This window comes from Mustelus asterias, chromosome 5, assembly GCF_964213995.1.
Source record: "Mustelus asterias chromosome 5, sMusAst1.hap1.1, whole genome shotgun sequence".
NCBI lineage: Eukaryota > Metazoa > Chordata > Chondrichthyes > Carcharhiniformes > Triakidae > Mustelus > Mustelus asterias.
In genome coordinates this window covers 69,125,832-69,150,276 of record NC_135805.1, presented here as the reverse complement: position 1 = coordinate 69,150,276, position 24,445 = coordinate 69,125,832, and the positions used below count along the sequence as shown (strand labels likewise).

At 44.3% G+C, this 24,445-nt stretch overlaps 1 protein-coding gene and 1 non-coding gene across 2 annotated transcripts in view; one reads left to right on the top strand and one right to left on the bottom strand.

The window, feature by feature from the left end:
- slc35f1 (solute carrier family 35 member F1) overlaps window positions 1-24,445 on the bottom strand; it is a 343,915-nt gene that overhangs the window by 88,850 nt on the left and 230,620 nt on the right. The window contains exons 4-5 of the mRNA XM_078213703.1: window positions 12,303-12,462; window positions 2,576-2,732 (exon numbers count right to left, since the gene is read on the bottom strand). Of these exons, the coding sequence (XP_078069829.1) occupies window positions 2,576-2,732; window positions 12,303-12,462 (317 nt within the window). The remainder of the gene's footprint in view (window positions 1-2,575; window positions 2,733-12,302; window positions 12,463-24,445) is intronic.
- Window positions 15,466-15,572, top strand: LOC144494586 (U6 spliceosomal RNA). Its single transcript, XR_013498115.1, has one exon. It is a non-coding gene; the product is annotated as a U6 spliceosomal RNA (small nuclear RNA).

The window sequence follows — 24,445 nt, the reverse complement described above, 5'->3', positions numbered from 1 at the left end:
GGGTTGCCTCACACCCTTTAAAAAGTACTTGGATGAGCACTTAGCACGTCATAACATTCAAGGCTATGGGCCAAGGGCTGATAAATGGAATTAGGAAGGTAGGTCAGGTGTTTCTCACGTGTTGGCGCAGACTCGATGGACTGAAGGGCCTCTTCTGCACTGTGTGATTCTGTGATTTGAGTGTAAGCTAAAAACTTTATTTTGACAAGCCAGGAGGAATAGGAGTACTCTATGTCTGGGGCGCAGAAAGGTTTTGTGCCCTGCTCCCCTATCCTGGAATCCCCTCACTATTCCTTCCAAGGGTCCTTCCAAAACCCACCTCCTGGTGCTTGCTGTCAAGCCTCCTCTGATGCTGATCATTGACCTTTGACAGCCTAAACATTCACTCTTGCCCACTGGACAGTTGCTATACATTTGGTGACAAAACCATATTTCATTATGACGTGTGGGGTAAAGGAAAGTTTGGCTTTGCGAGGTAGCCATGAATCTGGTTATGACAAAATTTTACCATTTTGATTCTAAGTACTGAATCTGGGTGCAATTCAGATCCGACTTGGAAAACTGTTCTCTGGCGCCCCCATACGCACTTAGCCCGAAAAAAGTCGCGAGTCTGAATTGCGCTGTGGGCGAGGCTTATCGCACCCAAATCGCTGAACTGCGCATGCGCAGTGAGAAATAAAATTGAAAAACGTGCCCCTGTCATAACGCTTCCAGGCAGCAAAAAAGTGGGTAAAGCGGCCCGGGAACAAAAATCGGGAATGATGGCCCCCACAGACATCGCCCCACCCCCACAACATAACTGTCCCCCTTATCCACCCACTCCCTGCTACCCAAACCGATCACGACCCTCTGCCCCCCTTCCCCCCACCGATCGCCCGCGGTGTGGCAGCGGACCCCCCCTGTCCCCCCCTCACTAGAGATCCATCTGGCCACCCTCCATCGTCCCCCGACCACCTGGGCCAGAAACCCATCTGGTCTCCCCACCCCCCAGCCAGAGAGTGATCGGGCCTCCCTCCTCCCTCCCCCACCAAGAGATACATCTGACCCGCCTCCTCCCCCCCACCCCCCCACCAGAGAATGATCTGGCCTGCCTCCCACCCCTCCCCCCGACTACCAATCTGAGTTAGAAAAGCTCTGAACTTATCTCTTCAGAGGCTGGAGTACCCGAAACAGACCTTTGACGAGCATGTCTGTTTTGCGCCGAATCTGGACGGGCGAACGCGGTGGTAAAGGGGGAGATGCTGGTAAGGTTGCGAGGGCGGCCCATTAATTCAATTTAAATGCATGCAAATATATTTAAATTGCTGTTGCGCCTGTTTCGGGCACGGTTCGGATTGTGGCCATTTTCGGGCCTTGGTAAAATGGGCATCTGCGCGGACGCAGGTGCGGATCGCATTAATGGCCTCACGCCCAACTTTACCAAGTTTTCGCGCCCCGCAATGATAAAATCGGGCCCAAAGAGTCAACACAATTATCTATTAACTTTATAAATCTACCCTATTTATACAGTGGCTAAAAATATAGCAATGCAAAGGTTTTTATGTTAAAACACATTGGGACTTTACAAAATAACTGCATTATCTCCTGCACCCCATGAGTAGTACTTTATTAAGTTCAATTTTGTAAATTATTTAAATTACATTTAGATTAACTTTGTGCTAATGGCCAAATTAATAATCAATCAAATGAGGGCACCAATATTTCACTACTATTGTGAATTAATGATCTTGAGCTAAACTAGTAAATGGGTTTGATATCCTTATCTCCTGAATGTAGCTAAATAATATGCTTTTTACTGATATTGGTTGAGATATAAATAATAACCAAGACATGGAATAGTAATATTTTAAGTCCACCTCAGAGAACACATTATTTAACATTGTTTAATGACAGCACTTCAAGTGACTCTGGTATTCAGTATTCATCTCAGTATTTCATTGGAACATCTACCTAGATAATGAGAGTCACGAGAGTAGAGCTTGAATGTAATACCTTTACTCAGTATCATGCCTACCATTTTAACAAATATTAGGTATGCACTTTATCTGATAGTTGCAAAAAAAACTACATACAGAGACTAATGTGTTATGTATGAAATTACACGCTGAGTGCCTATTATGGGAATATTTTGGCACATGACTTGCGAGTGTTTGACTTGAGACACTAGGTGAAAAAGTTGAAAAAAAACTGTTACACCACAAAATCAAACAATAACTTGATGAACGCAAAAATAATATAAAACTTGAAATTTAACAGAGGCAATTTTTAAAAAAAATCTTTCTGCTTCAGGCAGCTGGGAATGATATCAGAAATAGTGCACTATTTGAGATGAAGTCAGAAAATTACCTGTGGTGTGTATAAAAGTAAATTGTCTGAAATATTTTCCAAAGAATAGCTTCATTTATCTGGCATCTCATCACATCTCTACACAATGGTATGCACTGTGAGGTACTTTGAGATACAGTGATTGTGGTGCAGGGAAAAGCCCTGCAGTTACATTCCTCCAGAAATCAATCGAATCTGGCTATTAGTTCATTTGGTCGCCATGTATTATAAAGCAGGGAAGAGAACTCACAACTGTATGCCACTGAAGAAAGAGCCAAACAGTCCAATCATTCCTAGAAACTCCACCCGACTCAAGTTCTTCACAATGAATTCCTCACAGACATTGGAAATTCCATATAATGTAGCTCCTGCCAACACTAGCAAGTCTCCAAGCAGCTTATTATCACCTGGTCAAGAGGAAACAAAAAATATTAATTATATTCTTAGTTTTTAACGTATGTTAGAAAGCTTTCTTTAATATTAATTGCAATCACCTTTTCTTTCAGAGATATAAAATTACATTGCTGATTATCAATGTTAACCCATTCACTGACTTTATATAATTAGTATAGAAAATTCCTTTATATTTTAAGAATGGCAGTTAAACTTAAAACAGGTCGGAAACTATTAAAAAGGTATTTAAGTCAAACCAATATATATATTGGGTTTTGTAATAAATTATACCACAAACCATTTATCCCTGGAACCTAGTGCTATGAAGATGTGCTTTATGCCAAATAATTATCTTTAGTTCATCAGCTGGAAATATGAATTGAGCTTTTGAAAAACAGACTTTGTAAAAACAGGCTAAAGCAGCAGTAGGCAGCCATCAGGGTTACGAATGCGGCCCATGGGGCATTTTGTTGAACGTTGCCCATGCACAGGGTTGCCAGACTGCACCGGTTTCCATCCATGTGCTTCTTTTCCTACTGGTATTACTGAAGTGATAGGCCTGTAATGCAAGGGTATGTGAATTGAGGCACGTACTGATTGGATGCTGTGCAGCCACAGATCAATCAGCATGCCCCACAAATTCTAGGTATGCAAACACAGTTAATAAAATCACCCTATCCCAGGAGACCACACTGGTTATGACACTGGTGGATGTTTGTGTTTCTTACTTTACGTAAGGTAGTGTAAATGTTTATTTTGTTTATTTTCCATCTGAAGTTCATGGCAGTTTTATTAATACATGAATGAATAAGCATTTTCTATAACTCGTTATGAAATATTCAAAGTGTATTAAATGTATTTAATCTTATTCATGAGGTCCTGGTTAGTGAATGTACTCAATTTCAATCTTGCGGCCCACTGAGATGAAGGAGAGCCACTCATGCAGCTCACTCACAAGTCTAGGTTGCCCATCACTGGACTAAAGTAACTAGGGCAGCGCGTTGGCACAATGGTTAGCACTGCTGCCTCACAGCACCAGGGACCCGGGTTCAATTTCGGCCTTGGGTCACTGTCTGTGCGCAGTCAATGTTCTCCCAGTGTCTGCGTGGGTTTCCTCTGGGTGCTCCGGTTTCCTCCCACAGTCTGACAGACGTGCTGGTTAGGTAAATTGGCCATGCTAAATTCTCCCTCAGTGTACCCGAACAGGCAGCAGAGTGTGGCGACTAGGTAACTTCATTGCAGTGTTAATGTAAGCCTACTTGTGACACTGACAAATAAACTTTCAACTAAACTTGAACTCACAGCCATGATGGCTATCTAATTTGCATTACTGTATATCTCATTCAGATGAAGATGGCATTTCTGCAAAACCCCATCAAAGACCACGGGATAAATGTTCTGTCCCGCCTGCAGCAGGGATCATTGTAAATGGGACAGAAAATTTGACAGACCATTGAAAGGTCCATTGACCTCGGGCAAAAATTTCCGGTCTCGGCGTGGGCGGGACTGGAAAATCCTGCCCAATGACCTCAGAGGAATGTGAATGAACAACAAGCCATCAAACCTGTTGCAGTCAAACAAGGAGAGGGCAAAGAGGATAACCAATTGACCCCTCCTCCTCACTTGGTTGTAATATCCTGGGACAAAAGCAGACGCTCTGAAATAAAAATGGAAAATTCTGGAAATATTTAGCAGGCCAAGCAGCAATGGAATTAGTGAGCAGAATTTTTCAATTTTTCTTGTCTCGGGAAGGCAGCCCACCAGCTGCCTTGTTGGGTTTTCCTGTCATTTTTTTAAAAATTAGAGAAAAAATAGAAGGGGCGGGTCCCACGACATCGTGCCTGCAGAGTCCACCCTGTCATGAACCTTGGCTTTTTAAAGAGAGCCCTAATCTGAAAAAAAAACAATGAAAGCAGAAACACCCCATGGTGTTATCAACCATGATTGAATGGTGGAGTGGACTCGATGGGCCGAATGGCCTTACTTCCGCTCCTATGTCTTATGGTCTTAACCCCAAGGAAAGATTCACTCTCCCCCCTCTATCCACCCCACACAGACATAGGAACAAAGCCCTACGGACAAGGGAGCTCCCCACCCCCCAATCCCCCCCATCCCCACACTCAGGGAATCATGATCCTCTCCCTCATGAGGGCCATATTTATTTGTGCACCCCCAGGGGAGTTTTGTCCGCCGGATCCTTGTTTGTCAACACGTGTTATAAACCCTACCGAGGTCATGTCACGCCAGCGTAGGGGAGTGGGGGTGGACTTCCCTATTTGGAGGATGATACAGTGGAGAAGCCTACTAAGTGTATGCCTTTCATGCTAAGTGGAACCTTCCATAACAGAAACACCATTATGTCATTGGCGGGGTCGGGTGGGAGGGGAACCATCACAACAGGAAATCCCATTGGCATAACACCCGTTTCTGGATTCCCATTTGATTCTCTGCCTTTGCCGGCCTTTTTGATCGCCGAAAACAGGGACGGAAAATCCCCCCAACATTTCAGATCAATGGCTATTTATCAAAATAGTTCTGAAAATAGGCCATCGACCTGAAATGTTAACATTGTTTCTTTTCACAGATGTGTCTTGACCTGCTGAGTATTTCCAGAATTTTCTCTTTCGATTTCTAAAATCATGGCGTGGCATTTTCACCTCACATCTGGAATTCAGCTCATGTCACTGTTTGGGAGGAAGCCTATAATGGGGTCTGGAATTGAGTGAGTTCTGGTGAAATCCATACTAAGCATCAGTAGCTTATTGCTACACAACTGCCACTTGGTAACACTATTGGCAAATCCTGTATCACTGCTAATTATTGGAAGTAGGCTGACTGGGCAGTCATTATCAAGGCTAGATTTATCTTGCATTTTTTAGGCAGGACTTAGCTAGGCAATTTTCCACATTGAAACAGCCAGTGTGAGGATAATGTCATTAATATAGTTTGGACGTTAGCTCTGTATTGAAAGGATGCTCCAGACCCAAAAGACGGGAACAAAGATGGTCGTGGTTGTTGGAGATCAATCACTTCAGTTGCAGAACATCACTGCAGGAGTTCCTCAGGGTGGTATCCATCTTCACCTGCTTCATCAATGACCTTCCTTCTATCATAAGGTCAGAAGTGAGGATGTTCGCTCATGATTGCACAATGCTGAGCACCATTTGCGAATTTTTAGATACTAAAGTATCCATGTCCAAATGCAGCAAAACTTGGACAATATCCAGCTTGGGCTGACAAGTGGCAAGTAATATTTGCACTACACAAGTGTCAGGCAATGACAGTCTCCGACAAGAGAGAATCTAACCATCACCCCTTGACATTCAATGGCATTACCATTTCCATTATCGCTGAGTCCCCCACTATCAACATCCTGGGGGTGTTACCATTGACCTGAAACTGAACTGAACTCGCCATATAAATACTATGGCTACAAAAACAGGTCAGAGGCTAGGAATCCTGTGGTGAGTATCTCACTTCCTGACTCCCCAAAGCCTGTCCACCCTCTACAAGACACAAGTCAGGAGTATGATGGAATACTCCATTTACCTGGATGGGTGCAGCTCCAACAATAGCTCCAATAGAATGCAGCTCCAACAGAAGTTCAACACTATCTAGGATAAGGCAGCCCCTTGCATTGGCACCATTTCCACTAATCTTCACTCCCTCCACTAACAGCGAACATTCTACAAGATGCACTGCAAGAACTTACCAAGTCTCTATCGGCAACATCTTCCAAACCCACCAGCAGTAGAAGGGCAAGAGCAGCAGGTGCATGGGAGCATTGCCACCTAGACGTTCTCCTCCAAGTCACTCACCACCCTGACTTGGAAATTAATTGTTCACTGGGTCAAAATCCTGGCATTCCCTCCCTAACAGCACTGTGTATCCACACATCAGGGACTGCAGCAGTTCAAGAAAGCAGCTTACCACCACCTTCTCAAGGGCAACGAGGGATGGGCAATAAGTTCTGGCCTAGCCAGCGACGCCCACATCCATTGCATTAATAAAAAAAGAAAATGAAACCCGTAGATGATCAGCTATTACATTTATTCAATGCCTCAGAGGGAGCTAAGGGATATGTTTGGAGAGGGTTTGATTAGTGTGTATTTGGAACTTCAGAGAACATAATTAGGTCCTCAATGGAATTTCTGTCAGATGAGAATTAGAGAGATTTCTGTGGATTTAATGGGAGCATGTGGAGGTACAGTGATGTGGAATGCATCAACAGAAAAGATGAGGTAAGGAGATTCAATAGTAATTTTCAAAGATGAATTACATATATAGTTGAAAAAGATACATTTTCAGGGCTACGGGCAAATACTAGGGGAGTAAGATTAATTTGTTAGCTCTTTCAAAAAGCTGGCATATGCAGGATGGAGTGAATGGACTCCTTCAATGTTATATGACTCAATGAACCTATGAATTCAATACATGGCTGTGGAATTCCACCAGACAGAATTCCATTACATCTCTGCTCCTCCTATCAGCTGAAATTTCCAGCACTTTTCATTCCACTTTTAATTTAAGAAAGTCACCAAGAATTTAGGGAGCTTTATCTAAGCCATGCAATGCCACGCTTTACCTGGGAGTTGCAGCCCCAGCACCCCCATCACCATTTGGCCTAGGTAAGCTGAAAATGTTCAGTGCACCAATAAAGATATGAAGACAATTTAATCTGGTTCCAAGCCAGCATGAAAAAGAAACTGCACCCATGAACACAGAGGAGAGGCGCAGACAATTGGGTCAAATATTCATGCTGAGCATAGGAACTCTAAAGCAGGCAATTCAGCATGAAATTCAGAAAAATGTGAGCCTGGAAAACATTCGAGAGCCACTAAATCAGATGATGCCCTTCAAATGTATTACCAAGAATGATAATTAGCTTCGGTCAGCATTGCACAAAGACATGTGGGCAGTGCACACCTGCAGATAGGCTTCCAGTGTCCCTCCCCTCATTACACAATGATGGCATCTGTGACGAGGGGATTTGAAGCAGGAAATAAGTGCCAGAAGTGCAAAGGAAGTGTTCCATTCTGCAACAGTAACATCCCTAATCTTCATGAGCATAGAAAATAAAAGCACACCTTTATTTGATTTTACGGTTTGAAGAGATTATATTTTATATTATGAGGTCAATTATGAAATTGTATTCCTTGTGGGGTACTTCAGCCATCATGATCATATAAAAGAAATGAAGATGCATATTCTCCATGAACTTCAGCTATTATAATTAATGGACTGGAAATTGTGGAGAGCTGCGTCCCTATGTACCAATCATCACTCGGTGTCCATCAAGAGAACAACCTCATAAGCATGATCCTGATAACAATAAGGGAGTAATGACAAGGAGACACCAATGCATTTGCCGATTAACCACACTTTATATTGGCACAAAGCACAGCTGAGAATGTTTTAAAAAGGTGCTAAAAACCTGATAATACTGAACACTTTCGAATTCATTATCGCCCTGAGGTTCCATTCTGAACAAAGACTGGGTGTTTTTCAAATATCATTAAGCAAAGCAAACCACGTGAGTCTATTCAGCATCAGAGTTTAAAATTACATAAGCGAGAAGGGCAGAATCTTTATTTAGCGGTTTCAGTTGCATTTCGAAAACCGACTCTTCATACTGCATGCTTTACAGGACTGCGTCAACCAATCCCCCACCTCATGTTAATTAGTACATAGTAGTTTCAATAAGATATAAATGAAACGGAGTGTTTTCTCTCACCATGAAGTGCATTTACTTCTGTGCATTCAAAGCCTTTCGTTTATTATGTGGTGACTTGAAACATGGAATGTTCATATTCTCTACAGTGCCACACAACAGACTTATTAGAAAAGTTATCATTTTTATAGGAATAAAAAGGATAGTGGCTGAGTAATCAGAAGCAGAGATATATTTCAGGCTGGATGAAGGTTTGCAGTGAATTCCCCAGGGGTCAGTTTTGGGACCCTTGCTTTTCCCGATAAATATTAACATTGTGCAGGGGACATTTTCAAAGTTTGGGGATGGCACAAAAGTTGAAACATTGCAAACTGTGAGGGGAACAGGGCACATGGAGAACTTTACAAGGACATAGGAAAGTTGGTGGGGTGGGCAGTTAGGTGGCGGGTGAAATTCAATGTGGAGAAGTGTGAGGTGATTGAATTTGGTAGCAAGATTGTGGGGATGGACGCCATTAGCCAATCCCATTAGCCGCAGGCGCAAATCTCACTGGGCTGGTGAATTTGGCAAGGGGACTAAAATGGGATTTGTGCCGAGCGTAAATCAGCTTTCGATGCTCCCAGTCCATGTTATAGCTTGTGTGATCCGGATCTCGTCCAGAAAGGTCAAAAACCTAATCCGACCGCACCTGCATACATTTTAATCTCATTGGTGATTGGGCAAAGATTGGGCAAATGAAGGAGATAGTCATCAACTTCAGGAAGCGTAAAGGAGAACATGCCCTTGTCCACATTATTGGGGATGAAGTGGAAATGGTTGAGAGCTTCAAGTTTCTAGGTGTCCAGATCACCACCAACTTGTCCTGATCCCTCCATGACGATGCTATAGTTAAGAAAGCCCACCAACACCTCTACTTTCTCAGAAGGCTATAGAAATTCGGCATGTCCGCTACGACTCTCACAATTTTTACAAATGCACCATAGAAAGAATCCTTTCCAGATGTATCACATCTTGGGATGGTTCCTGCTCTGACCAAGACCGCAAGAAACTACAAAAGATTATGAATGTAACCTGGTCCATCATACAAACCAGCCTCCCATCCATTGATTCAGTCTACACTTTTCACTGCCATGGAAAAGCAGCCAGCATAATTAAGGACCCCACGCACCCCGAATATACTCTCTTCTACCTTCTTCTGTTGGAAAAACATACAAAAGTCAGATAGCACATACTAACCGACTCAAGAATAGCTTCCTCCCTTCTGCCATCAGACTTTTGAATGGACCTACCTTATATTAAGTTGATTTTTCTCTACACCCTAGCTATGACTGTAATACTACATTCTGCATCCTTTCCTTTTCTTCTCCCCTATATAGTTTATGAATGTTATGCTTTGCCTGTATAGCGCATGTGAAACAATATTGTTCACTGTATACCAATACATATGACAATAATAAATCAAATCAAATCAAAGCATCTGCTGCCAAGGTGCATAGGGGTCTTTGAAGGGAGCTGGGGGTTTGGGGGATCGGCTTGGCTGGATAGCCTGATGAGAGCGACTGGAGGGCTTGATGCTGGCGATTACGGGGGTGGTTTGCCAGTGAGAAGTCGGGGATGGGAGGAGGGGGGAGGGGTGGGTTGTAGCGTGGACAGCTCAATCATGGCGCAAATCACTCCATCTCCAAAGCAATCCCTAAGTGAGCGTGGATTGCAATCAGGATGGATCCGACCCACCCAACAGGAATCACACCACGTTTCTGCAGGAGACCACACTTAGAAATTTTTTGGGAGAATTGTGCCCACTAAAATAAGAGATCTAAATCTTAGCGGTTGCAGGAGCAGAGGGATTTTGGTGTATATTTGCATTGATTATTGTAGATAGCAGGACAGATGGAGCGAACAGTTAATGAAGCATACAGTATTCTGAGCTTTAGTAATGGAGGAATAGAGTACAAGGAGGTTATGCTGAACTTATATAAGACACTAATTAGGCCTCAGCTGGAGTATTGCATACAGTTATGAATTATAGAACCCCTACAGGATAGAAAGAGACCATTCGACCCATCGAGTCGGCACCGACCACAATCCCACCCAGGCCCTATCCCCATAATCCCACGCATTTACCCTAGCTAGTCCCTCTGACACTAAGGGGCAATTAAGCACGGCCAATCCACCTAACCCGCAAATCTTTAGACTGTGGGAGGGAACCGGAGTACCCGAAGGAAACCCACGCAGACACAGGGAGAACATGCAAACTCCACACAGTTCTGGGTGCCCTATTGAAAGGATGTGAATGCATTGGAATGAGTGCAGAAGAAGTTTACAAGAATGGTTCCAGGATTGAGAAACTTCAGTAATGAGGATAGATTGGAGAGATTGGGACTGTTCTCCTTGGAGAGAAGAAGGCTAAGAGGTGATTTGATAGAGATGATCAAAATCATGAGCGGGGTAGACAGAGAAGATAGGGAGAAACTGTTCCTGCTCATAAATGGATCAATAACAAGAGGGCCCAGATTTAAAGTGATTTGCAAAAAAAAGAGCAAATGTGTTGTGAGTAAATTCCTTTTTACAGTTAGTGGTTCGGGTCTAACACGCATTGTTTGGCAGTGTGGTGGAGGCAGGTTCAACTGACACATTCAAGAAGGTACGATGTGATTATTTGAATAGAAACACTGTGGGAGAGTACGGGAGAAGGTAGGAAAACGGCACTAAGTCATAATGCTCATTTTGGAGAGCCAGTGCAGACACAATGGACTGAATGGCCTCCTTCTGTGCTGTAACAATTCTGTGATATGATGAACAGCAATCAGATGTGATCCAATGTGTACTCTGTTTTATTTGATATGAGATTCAGAGTATAGTTCTCAGCATCAGACACTGAGTAAAGCCAATTATTTAACTGATATGTTGGTGATTTTTGTGAATAGTAAAATAATAAGCCAGTGTAGATGCAATGCAATGTGTCAATTCTATGTCAGCTTTCTTTTATGAACAGTAACATATTGAGATGGAGGCCATGTGGTACAGTGATAGTGTACCTACATCTGGGCCAGAAGCTCTGTGTTCAAGTCCCACTCCAGATTTGATAGCCATGGAATGTGCGTTCACAACCTGGTCAAACAGGTTGATTATCAGCCTGTAATGTCCACTAAGCCTGATGGCAGGCAAAAGAGAAGAATTTCCTAATCAGCCATACTGCCACAGGCAATGACAAACCACTGCAGCAATTTGCCAAGCATAATCATGGACCAATCAAATGGAAATCCATGGTCACCAACACCCTGTTCAGGAAGAATGTATTGAGATAGCACTGGCGTTTGAAGTGTAGCTTATTTTTAATATTCTGGCTAGGTTTGGTCCATTTATTACTATCTATTTTTACTTTGTGTAAATATCAAATTCTTATACACCCACGTTTTCACAGCAAAACCAGATCAGAATCTCACCCAAAAAGATGTCTGTGTCTAAGATGACGAGGTCAACTTTTAGGACAATGCTTCCATCCACTCAGTCATCTCGGGCTATGGCATTCAGGTGTAACATATTGCAAATGTTGGTACAGTTTTAATATAATAATAAATTGTTGGGTAGTTTATATTTACTTAAATAGGAAAGATTTACAGGACTATGTGGAAAGTGCAGGTGAGTGGGACAGATGTAATTAGCTGAAGTAAAGTAAATTCAGTAAAGTAACAAATTCCATTCGTACCGGTAAAATAAATGTGGACCAGACCTTACCAATTTTTAGTTTATTGATACATTATTAGTCAGAGTGCCTTAATCGCCCAAATTTGAAAGCTCATGAAAGCACTAAGAATGTTAACAATCTTCATTTGACTTTTCTGATGGTTTGGATACATATCACAAATTGGTTCATTATATTTTCTGATGGCGGAAGTAATGAGTAACTCACCAGTTCCTTGATGTCTCCCAACAAGAACATCAGCCCCCACCATACATCCCATCCCCAGCAGACACACCCCGACTCCAATGAAGTGAAGAGCCTTGTATCTCACCAGCAGGAAGAACCAGGACAGCAACAGTACCACTGGGATTACAAAACAATCTAACAGCTGCAACACAAAGAAGAAAGGGTAAAATAACCATTACTGCCAAATTTCAAGTGACAACAAATAAACAAAACATTATAACTTGAGGTGTGCAACATCAGAATACCTTCCAAAAGCAAATTTCATTCGACTGAGATACAGTGGCCTCAACGTTCTGGTCTTGGGTGACTCAAGCATTGACTGTATAAACTCCAGTTCAATCCAACTTACTAATGATCTGTTGCTGCCAATTTTAGGCTTACTGGAAGCTAGCTCATCAGAGTTTCAGGGTTTGGGTGGCAATAATCATACACAAAGAAATCAATTGGGCCTGATCATGAATATAATGTTTCTTTTCTGCATTTACATTCTTGTATCGCAATGTGAAATCGCATTACAAACCAATAACACAATGCTCAGCATCAAGTCCCAGGTCCACTCTCTACATTTGCTGCAACTTTAGAAACTATAATAGATATTTTAATGCGGGGCCCCTATAGAACCACAAGCAACGTTTGCTGTTACTGTCCAAAATATTACTTCTCTTTAAAAATCATTTAAGTTAATTCTATGTTAAAATGATAATGGACTCTTTGCCTTCTATACTGACAGCACTGAGGCACTAACCATGCGCCTCAACAGGACAGAGAAGGGGTCACGATTTACAGCAGGGAGGCAGGTTTCAGCAAGCCAACTGGATGTCCCAATGCAATTTGCCAGATAAGGCAGGCCAGCTCTTAGAAACAGCTATCTAAACAGCCGCACTAGCTGTGCTGTCGCCAGAGGCATGGATATTTTCATTATAGAGCCGCCATCTGCTTTCTCAGATAGGTATAAAAGGTCCCAAGAAACTATTTTGAAGAAGAGCAAGGATTTATTCTTATTCGCCTGGCCAATGTATATTCTTCAATCAACATCACTAACAGATTCTCTAGACATTGGCCAGGATTCGCCAATCTTGTTTGCCCTGCCATGCTGCCAGCGAGAATGGAGAATTTGATGCTCAGCCAAAACTCCATTCTCTGCAGCAGGACTGGAGAATCCCAGCCACAGGTGAGATCAGAGAATTCCGACCATTATCACATTGCTGCCTTGCTGTGTGTAAGTTGGCTGCCTCATTTCCACATCACAACACTTCATTGGTTGGAAAATGCTTTGGGATTGTTTGAGATGTTGTGAAAGACACTATATAAATATAAGTCTTTATTTCTTTCAAGGATTTAGCCAATTCCCTTTTGAATGTTTCCATTAAATATGCTTCCATGTGGTGCAGAGCAAGATAATGTGCAAAATAAATTCTACTCATTTCCAGCCCTGGTTCTTTTGCCATTTTAGACTGCCCCACCTACAATGCATGGTGTTGCGAGAGAGGCAGTGGGAGAAGGTGAAGGATGTTGGGGGTTGGGAACAGTGACAAAACCAGAGCTTTGGAGGCCCAGATTATTTTCTGGAGCACCCATTACTCAGGTCTGACGAAGGGTCATAAAAGGGAATCGATGGCCGAGTGATATTATCGCTAGATTATTAATCCAGAAACTCAGCTAATGTTCTGGGGATAGGTTTCGAATCTCGCCATGGCAGATGGTGGAATTTTAATTCAATAAAAAATATCTGGAATTAAAGATGATGACCATGAAACCATTGTCGATTGTCGGAAAAACTCATCTGGTTCACTACTGTCCTTTAGGGAAGGAGATTTGCTGTCCTTACCTCATCTGGCCTACATGTAACTCCAGAGCTACAGCAATGTGGTTGACTCTCAATTGTCCTCCAAGGGCGACCAGGGATGGGCAATAAATACTGGCCCAGCCAGCGGTGCCCTATGTCCCACGAACGAATTTAACAAAAAGAAACATTGGCTCTATTCTCTCAGCACAGATGCTGTCAGACCTACTGAGTTTTTCCAGCATTTCCTGTTTTTGTTTCAGATTCCAGCATCCACAATATTTTATCTTTATCTTATTCACCAATCAACTTCAACCTAAAGCAAAATCCTCAAGTGGGTAGCACTGCTGCCTCACAGAGCCAGGGACCCAGGTTCAGTTCCAGCCTTGGGTTACTGTGGAGTTTGCATATTCCCCTCGTGTCTGCGTGGGTTTCCTCCGGCTGCTCCGGTTTCCTCCCATATGCCAAAGATGTGCGGGTTAGGTTGATTGGCCACGCTAAATTGCCCCTTAGTATTGGGGGCATTAGGAGGGTAAATGCGTGGGGTTAAGGGGATAGGACCTGGGTGGGATTGTTGTTGGTGCAGGATCGATGGGCTGAACGGCCTCCTTCTGCACTGTAGGGGTTCTATGAGCTTCAACTTTGTGTAAAGGTATACCACTTGCAAAAGGGGTGATCTTTAGCTGCCGAGCAATAGGCTCTACTCAGATGTTACCAGCTGTATTGACAGGGTTAATGGGCCAGTAAGATTATCAATCCCATTTTGAGGTCATTATCGTCCATTAACATCAGACAAAACAAATTCAAATCAACTCCAATCACTTGAGCTGGCATTCTGAAATAACTGAGTCAACTGGTTGAGTTTCAAAAATAATTACATTTGGGATTTGTGCGGATTGAGTGACAGTCGAGATAATTGATTTTTACAGTAATTCTCCTGAAACCCTTTTCAGATTTCAAATGTTTTCTCCGCTGGCTTTTAAGGATGTTGAAAGCTATAAAAGATCTTTGAATAAATACAATTTGTATACGCTGAATTCTGTAGTATTGATTTTGTGCAGGAGTCGAACTAGAACTTCAATCAGACTGAGCAGATCAAATATTGCTCTGCTTAAAGCTATCAAGAACTTTCCAAGGACCAAAATCCAGCAATGTTATAAATAATTCAGCCCAATAGGATTTCAGAGAGACCACCTCCCTAACCTGCAATTCACCGATGAGCCATATTTCAATTTGTTTAGAATTTAATTTTAGTTTTAGCTAGAAACAACATTGGGTTAATTTTGACTTTGAATACAAATAAAAAGAGTGCATCGATTCAGCCACACTTGATACATCTTTCCCCATTTCCATTTCCCCCATGTGCTGGCTTCAGCAGCATGTGTACTCAAATTGGAACAATACAGAGAAGGTGAGCATGGCCCCCAGGCCATGCTGACATGCAAATTTGTGAAGCATTTCATATTTAGGGGGGTCTTGTGCCATAAGGATAGTGCCCCTACCATTGGACTAGAAGCTCCAGCCTCGAGTCCAACACCAGGACGGTTCAATGGGCTGATAATCACCTCGGTAATCCTTCCACTACTCCCCATCTTTCCGCAGGGGAAAAACAGTGTGGGTCTGAATATATGCAAAAGAAATGTTTACCTCATGGCCATGTGGCCTCATAGACAAGGTGTCTAACTTGAATTTCATTAATTTGTTAGCAGGTTCGAGTCATGTCACGGTAGATGGATCCCCTGCTCGGGCAAAATTTCACATTGGCCCCAAGTCCCAAATCCTCCCTCAGAAGCTGGAGCCCCACAAAATGAGCCACCTTGCGGAAATGCCCTCTGTACCCTTTAGCATGGCGCGGAGGAGTATCCTGTATGGGCTGCTGCTGCGTGCCTTTCACTTCCTTGCCCTCACCCATCGCCTGGAGACCCTTGTTGCTGCCTGGCGACAGAGATCCCCAGTGGAGGTCTCTCTACATGGGAGTCCTCCCCCTTACCTTTGGGGACCTGGGATGGAGGGTGTTGCAGACAGCACTTCCATACAACCATTGGATGTGTCAGTTCATGGTCAGCCAAGATGCCTGCATTTTTTGTGGCCTTGAGCAATCCATGGACCACGTATATGCAAGTTGCAACCCCTTTTCAGTTAATTGAAAAATCTCCTGCTACAGTTTTATTTGCACTTCAGTCTCACGCTCGTGATCTACACACACCCAGTGTGTGTGGGGGGGGGGGGGGGGGGGGGGGGGGGGGGGAGGAGGAGGATGTCCTTCTAAATCTCCTCCTCGGTCTGGCCACAATTGCCATCAGCAACTCCAGGCAGTGGGCAACCGAGGGATTCATCCGACCCGACCCGACTCTCTGCCCCTCTACCGTGACTATATTCATAACCGGGTGTCCCTGGAGAAGGAGCACGCGGTGTCCGCCAGCACCATCAAGGCCTTATGCGCTCATTTGGCATCGCAGAGACTGGGGTGACTTAGTGACCCTGTTCATCACACATTGACCAACCTCACCTCTCCAGCCTGGGAAGCTCCTGCCCAAGAGGTCAATGTGAGTGGTAACTGCGCCAATAGCACCATGCAATGCTGGAAGCAGATAAAGGATCACATCCGCTCTGCTTAAGTAAGTCCTTTCTCAGCTCCATCCATTATCAAACTTTCATTATGGCCTCATGTACTCACACTGGGAGTCTCCTCGCAGATCTCACATATCCATTAATGGGGGACACATACTCTCTCACAGACACTTTCACATCACCACCACCTCATCTGTCATGTTGCTCACACTCCATCCTCTGGTGCTTCAGGGGATAGTTCATCTCTTTGCACAGTCAGATTGTGAAGGATATAGCAAACTCTGATTGTGCAGGAAATCCTCTCCAGTGCGTATTGTAGAGAGCGAACCTTGCACTCTGGGCATCTAAATTGCGTCTTCAGAAGTCCTATGGTCTGCTCTATGAGGAAGCGTGTGGCGCTTCATGCATCATATACCCTTGCCCCTCACCCTCCCTTCAGCCCTTACACAGCCCTCCTTCTTTGTCCTCGTCAGCTCCCCTCTCACTCTGCACCCCACCCCTGGTCGAACTTCAGTCGATTAGAGTGGAGGGTCCATGAATCCTGCATGACACTGCTACCAATAAGACCAGCATGGCATGGAGCTGAATGGCACAACACGATGACATGAATGTTGCATTCACCTTGAAATCTCAAACAAACTGTGGTCTGCCTTGCGCACATCATCCTTTTTCAAACAGGTTTGACACCAACATAATTTCACACCGGCATGGTGTGCAAGATTGGAAAGCCTGAGGAGATTTTGGTGAGTAACTGTTATAAAGTGCATTCATGAGATGCAACCAAATGCATATGGTGTTCACACCACCAGCCAGCAGGAGGACCAGCCCACCATTAACCCGCCACAGGGCCACCATTAACCCGCCACGGGGAGAACTTTATGTTGGTGTGTTTCCGACTTTTCTGCTCCTGCTGGATTTTCCATTCCCGCCCACCATAAAACCCGTTGTGGGCAGGAGGGCGAATTTACACCCCAAATTAAACAGCTTAATGAATTTCAAACAAATTAACTCCTTAAAACACGATTAATTAATATTGTAGGGCGCAACTTCACTACAATGATGAAAATGTAAAACTGAGATTTCTTACGAATTTAGAGCACTGTGTCCTAAATGTGAAACTAAGGCCTCATCTGATTAATTTCGCCCAATTAGTCCTGATCAAACCTTTTTCTAAGATTTGTAACAATGAATAGCAAGTGCTCAATGCAAAGAAATCCTGAGATGAGCTTCCAGCCATGTATTTTCAGCATAGGCCTTGGGCTATGTAGCCTGTAGGACTAGGCACAAAGATAGTGAGGGGCAAGGTCCTGAGAGATTTAAAAGCAAGGGTGCAGATTTAAAAATTGGGGCTTTGCTTAACCAGGAGCCAATGTTGGTCAATGAGCACAGGGACGATGAACAGCATTTAATGCCAGTTATGGCATGAGCATTTGGGATGGCCTCAAGTTTACAAAGCATAGAACATAGGAGGCTAGTCGAGTCAGCAGTGTGTCAGAATAGTCCAGTCAAAGGATGCAGTCTCAGGTTTCTTCAATGTGCTTGTTAAAGGAGGTGCACCACTTTCTGCCCTGTTCATTCAGGTTCCACACCCCTGCAGAGGGCGCCATGCTATTTCGGATTTATAATAACTGAAACCTCCAGTACAAAAGTCTGTGGACAAGAGTAAGGACTAAAGAGTAATGACGAAGGAGCAGCACTCCGAAAGCTTATGGTATTCGCTACCAAATAAACCTGTTGGACTTTAACCTGGTGTTGTGAGACTTCTTACCGTGACAAGAGTAAATGCAGTGAATCGGGCTGTTTGCTCATCACAAAATCTGGTTCACATGAGAATAAACTGATCACACTGTTGAGATAATCTTTCAAATGCTGAATTCCTCCTGAGGGCCCATAGCAACTTTGGATTCCAGGGACAGAATTAAACGCCCTCCTCTGAGATGCTATTGGAGTTGTGGGGGGCATTTAACTGGGCGGGATAGTGGCAGGTGGGAACTGTGCCCATTTTACGTCTCAGCCCTGGTTAAGACCGTGACGGGAAGGCAAATTAACTGCCTTCCAGCCCAATGCCAATCAAAATCTTCATATGTCCAATTAATGCCCACTTAAGGGTCTCGCCTTACTGTAGCTGGTATTTAACTAGCGGCAGGCAGGGCAGTCACCATGCAGGCAGCCTGTCCAGTTTGCTTACCAGCTGCCAGGGGTGAAAGGGGGCCCCTCGTTCAAATGCCCTCAAGGGGCCTGATCGAGGTACCCGACCTGGGTAAGAAGTCAGGTGCCCCTTTCCCTTTCTTCCAACCACCCATGCATCTGCACCCCAGTGACAAAACCTCGCCCTCAGACACCTGTGGCCTGTGTCCCTCACTGGTCCTGGGCCTCTGGTGGGAATATTGCCGGCAGCAGCCAGCCCTCCACCTCTGATTGATTGGTTGGCTGGCAGCTCCCAGGAGGCAGGATTTCCGCCACTGGATCCTTGATTCTGGGGAAGGCCCAATTATGAGCCTGGGAGGAAATTACTACAGCGCCCTTTTCCAAAGCAGGCAACACAGGGCTCTCGGCAGCTTTCCAGCTGCAGTCGGCACCCCCAATGCCTGGATTAAATTCCACCTCCTCAGGGTGCACATAAGGTCAACACTGACCAGAATATCTGATTGGCTTAAACAAAGGGAGGGGTGACTTGGCGTGACCAGGCACCGGCCCAATATCTGCCCCACCCACCCCATTAACAGCACCAGGGCAAGCGGATTTCAGAGCCAGGTTATTTACCTTTCATATCAAACAGCTCATGGGAAACAAACGTAACTTCTGACACTTTGTGACTGTTTCTGATCTGATGATAGAGGAGTTGGCATTGACTCAGTCTGAAATGCCTATTCCTTTCATTTCCCTTTCAGTTTTGCTGTGTACTTAATGGTTCGTTGGCAGGTTTCCTCGCACTTGGGCCAACTTATACCTTCTGTAAGACTTGTATTTCTGTCAGTAATCTGTTTATCCGTATCTAGGTGTTGATTTTGGTTGCTCAGCTACACAAAAAGCTGAACATTTTCTTTCATTTCCAGGTTTTTCCGTTTTCATCTAAGGTGTTGACTGGGAACTTTCATGGAGTTGTTCCCACTCCAGTGCCACACTTCCGACCTGGAAATATGGCAGAATCCCAATGGGTAGAGTAGTGGAACAAGTTGGCTACGGTATTATTGAATGGCAGAATAAGTTCAAGGGGCTGAATGGCCTACTCATCCTACTGGAGTTATCAGAGTTTCTGCTTCACTTCCAAAGATGGGGTGGGAGCAGCTCCAGGGAAATTGAGAACTTCCTTTTCTTTCTTCTCAATGCCAACATTTTCCAGCCTTGCTAAGTGGCGTTCGCATCTCATGAATGTGTTAAAAAAAAGGGTTACTTAAGCCTACTGCTTAATCAGTAGATTGTCCAAGGCATAGAAATTAAATAACTGAATTGCTTCCAACTAATATCCTGGACTGATGGCACTCAATCCTCTTTAGAGTTTCAACAACTGACTTTTAAAAAAGATAAGAGGTTTACTGCATTTGCTCAATTTCATTGTCACACACATGATCATCTTCACATGTTGGGGTTTATACTGGCGCTGATATCTGCAAAATGGCATAGAATCACAGAATCCCTACAGTTCAGAAGGAGGCCGGTCGGCCCACCGACCACAATCCCACCCAGGCCCTATTGCCATAACCCCACACATTTACCCTGCTACACTTCAGATTAGAATCAGTTATGTTTTGCCATGCACGGGGTGCCATACCACCGTGAAGCATCCTCCTCGCATGCCAATTGCCTTTGAATCATCAACATATTTTTTTGCATTGGTATTTTAGTGAACTCAGAGAAGGGAATTGCCACACACAACACAGCAAAATAACGACAGGCCAATCCTGTTTCTACATAGTACCATTTTACTGGAAATGCCAGTTTTACAGAATGAAATTGATGGGTTGCGCAAAATAAATCCGTCTTTTTGTTTGACCATATCACTGTTCTCTGATTCTCCTGCCTGCCACAATAATGTATAAATCTATTATTGTGATTCTGCAATCATATGCAGTAGGCAACGTAAGTATTAAGGAAGTAAAAACACAAGCCGATGTGTTTTATTTTCCAATGTTGTTAATATCTTTGTGTATTTTACTCTAAGTCTAAGGGCGAACTACACAATGCCAGTTTTAAGGAAAATCCCTTTTTGCGGAATGATCCATTTTGTAAAAATGGGATTTACCTGTATATGTCCCTTGAGATAGGGGATCTATGAGGAAAATACATTCAAGAAAATGTTCAGCTTAAGGTTCTTGATCCACCAAGGTTCAGAAATACAGGAAAACAGAGGGAAAAAAAATCAATGCAATGAAATCATGTGCTGAGCCACTAAGGGAAGCGGGTTTCCCTCTGAAGTTGCATGGACAGGGCTGGGAAATGTAAGAGCGTCCATTGATCATTAATGTCACAGACTGGCTGGACGAAGGACTGCCTGTGTCGAACAAGTGCTCTCTGTGGCTAGGTCCAATGGAGGCCTTTTAAAAATTAAGGCTCACCACAGGGAGTTTACTTGATGAATAGGTGATTAAGTTTGCACGCACTCCTGTCAGATTCCGAGGGCTTTAATCTGCTGCAGCGTCAGAGAGTTTCAGGCATTCCCTGCTCTCCTATCCTCTCTTCCCCTTCCCCTGCCAGCACGCAATCCCCACCCCAACAAAGGCAGAAATCCCACTGGGAATTTGCAAAATAAATTTTAAATTCTGGCGGAAACGGTTTGGGTGAAGAGCTAAAGGAAGGGCAGCCATTTTGTGAGTGTTGTCACAGGCTTCCTCCGGGCTCCTGATAGCAACCTGTTTTTTTTTCCACAACAGGTGAGAAAGACACCCACAAGAAGGAAGGTGTACAGTGGGGCAGAAGAGGCCTTGCAAAAGAAAATTTAAAGCACCTTTTTAATAGATTTTCTTCTGAGTCAGGATGATCAGGCATGTTCTTCCACACCATGTGAGGCAGCCCTGGGCCCACATTGCTCCCTGCCCTCCCAAAACCGTGACTGTCCCCACTTTACATTCAGCTGACTGCCAGAATAAGTCCCTTGGCTGCACCGTTCTCCCTCCCACTTGCCAGGTAGATGGCAGGCAGCATTTGAGGAAATTTATTGAAATTAGGTTGAACGTTAAACTAAGCTAGGCCTTGAAGTCTCAATCTTACCAAATGCACCTCCCGCTTCAAGGTTTAAACAGCTCATTATCACAATGTGGCTGATATGCTGACAGTGTTTTCATTTTAAAGTAAGTACTGTTTTACTCGTGACGGTAGCCAGAATTCGCTCGCGGCTGGGATTCTCTGGTCCCGCTGCAGTGAATGGAAATTTGGCTGAGTGCGAAATTCTCCACTCTCACTGGCAGCAGTGGCAGAGCGTACAACATCGAAGAACTCCGGCCTACCTTTCTTAAATGAAAGGCCCAAAAAATGTTAGTTGTCATTCTTCAGAATTTGTATTTTAATAGTCTATAAGTGTGCCCTGCTGTTTCACAAGTATGATGTGGAGATGCCGGCGTTGGACTGGGGTAAACACAGTAAGAAGTTTCACAACACTAGGTTAAAGTCCAACAGGTTTATTTGGTAGCAAAAGCCACTAGCTTTCGGAGCGCTGCTCCTTCGTCAGGTAAGTGGGAGTTCTGTTCACAAACAGGGCATATAAAGACACAAACTCAATTTACAAAATAATGGTTGGAATGCGAGTCTTTACAGGTAATCAAATCTTAAAGGTACAGACAATGTGAGTGGAGAGAGCGTTAAGCACAGGTTAAAGAGATGTGTATTGCAGAGACTGATAGCCAAGTTCCGCACACATGAGGACGGCCTCAACCGGGATCTTGGGTTCATGTCACACTATCTGTAACCCCCACGACTTGCCTGGGCTTGTAAAATCTCACTAACTGTCTTGTCTGGAGACAATACACAGGTATGTATTTAATTAGTGCTAGAAATGTCGGTCAGTGGGGTTAAGTGCTGCACTTGTGAGATGTGGGAGATCCATGATGCTTCCAGCTTCTCATTGACTACATCTGCAGGAAGTGTATCCAATTGCAGCTCCTTACAGACTGCATGGATAGGTTGGAGCAGCAGTTGGATGCACCTAGGAGCATGAAGGTGGCGGAAAGTGCCATAGATAGAAGCTTTAGAGATTTGGCACACCCAAAGTGCAGGCAGATAGATGGGTGACCACTAGAAAGGTCAGGCAGTCAGTGCAGGAATTACCTGTGGTCATCCCCCTCTCTAACAAGTATACCATTTTGGATACTGTTGGGGGGGATGGCCTATCAGAGGATAACAGCAGCAGCCAGAGCAGTGGCACCATGGCTGGCTCTGTTGTTAAGCAGGGAGGGACAAAGAGCACTAGAGCAATAGCTGTAGGGGACTCTATAGTTAGGGGTGCAGATAGGCGCTTCTGTGGACTTGAAAGCGACTTCAGGATGGTATGTAGCCTCCCTGGTGCCAGGGTCCAGGATGTCTCTCAACTGGCAGAAAGCATTCTGAAGGGAGAGGGTGAACAGCTAGAGGTTGTGGTACATTTGATATTAATGACATTGGTAGGGAAGAGTGATGAGGTCCTGCAGCAGCAGTTTAGGGAGTTAGGTAGAAAGTTAAAAAGCAGGACCTCTAGGGTTGTAATCTCAGGATTGCTCTCTGTGCCACGTTCCAGTGAGGCTAGAAATAGGAAAATAGTACAGCTCAACATGTGGCTCAGCAGCTGGTGTATGAGGGAGGGTTTCAGATATCTGGACCACTGGGATCTCTTCTGGGGCAGGTGGGACCTGTACAAGAAGGACGGGTTGCATCTAAACTGGAAGGGCATAAATATTCTGGCCAGGAGGTTTGCGAGTGTCACACGGGAGGATTTAAACTAGTTTGGCAGGAGGGTGGGAACCAAAGCAAAGGTGAATTAGCTGAAGGGGAACTTGAGAGTAGGGCCAGTAAGACTCAGAGAAAGAGCAGGCAGGGTGGGGTTGCTGATCAAAGAGGGTCTGGTGGACTGAAGTGCATTTGTTTCAATGCGAGAAGTGTAACAGGTAAGGCAGATGAACTTAGAGCTTGGATCAGTACTTGGAACTATGATGTTGTTGCTATTACAGAGACTTGGTTAAGGGAAGGACAGGATACAGATGTTTCAAGCGGGACAGAGGAGGATATAAAAGGAGTGGGGGAGTTGCACTACTGGTTAAGGAGAATATCACAGCTGTACAGCGTGAGGAAACCTCGGAGGGCTCATACTGCGAGGCAATATGGGTAGAGCTCAGGAATAGGAAGGTTGTAGTCACAATGTTGGGGGTTTACTATAGGCCACCCAACAGCCAGCGAGAGATAGAGGAACAGATGTGTAGGCAGATTTTGGCAAGGTGTAAAAGTAACAGGGTTGTTGTGGTGGGAGATTTTAACTTCCCCTATATTGACTGGGACTCACTTAGTGCTAGGGGCATGAATGGGGCAGAGTTTGTAAGGAGCATCCAGGAGGGCTTTGTGAAACAGTATGTAGATAGTCCAACTAGGGAAGGGGCCATACTGGAGCTGGTATTGGGGAATGAGCCTGGCCAGGTGGTCGACATTTCAGTAGGGGAGCAGTTCGGGAACAGTGACCACAGTTCAGTAAGGTTTGAGGTACTGATGGATAAAGATAAGCGCAATCCTCAAGTGAAGGTGTTAAATTGGGGGAAGGCTAATTACAACAATATTAAGGAGGAACTGAAGAATATAGATTGGGGGCAGATGT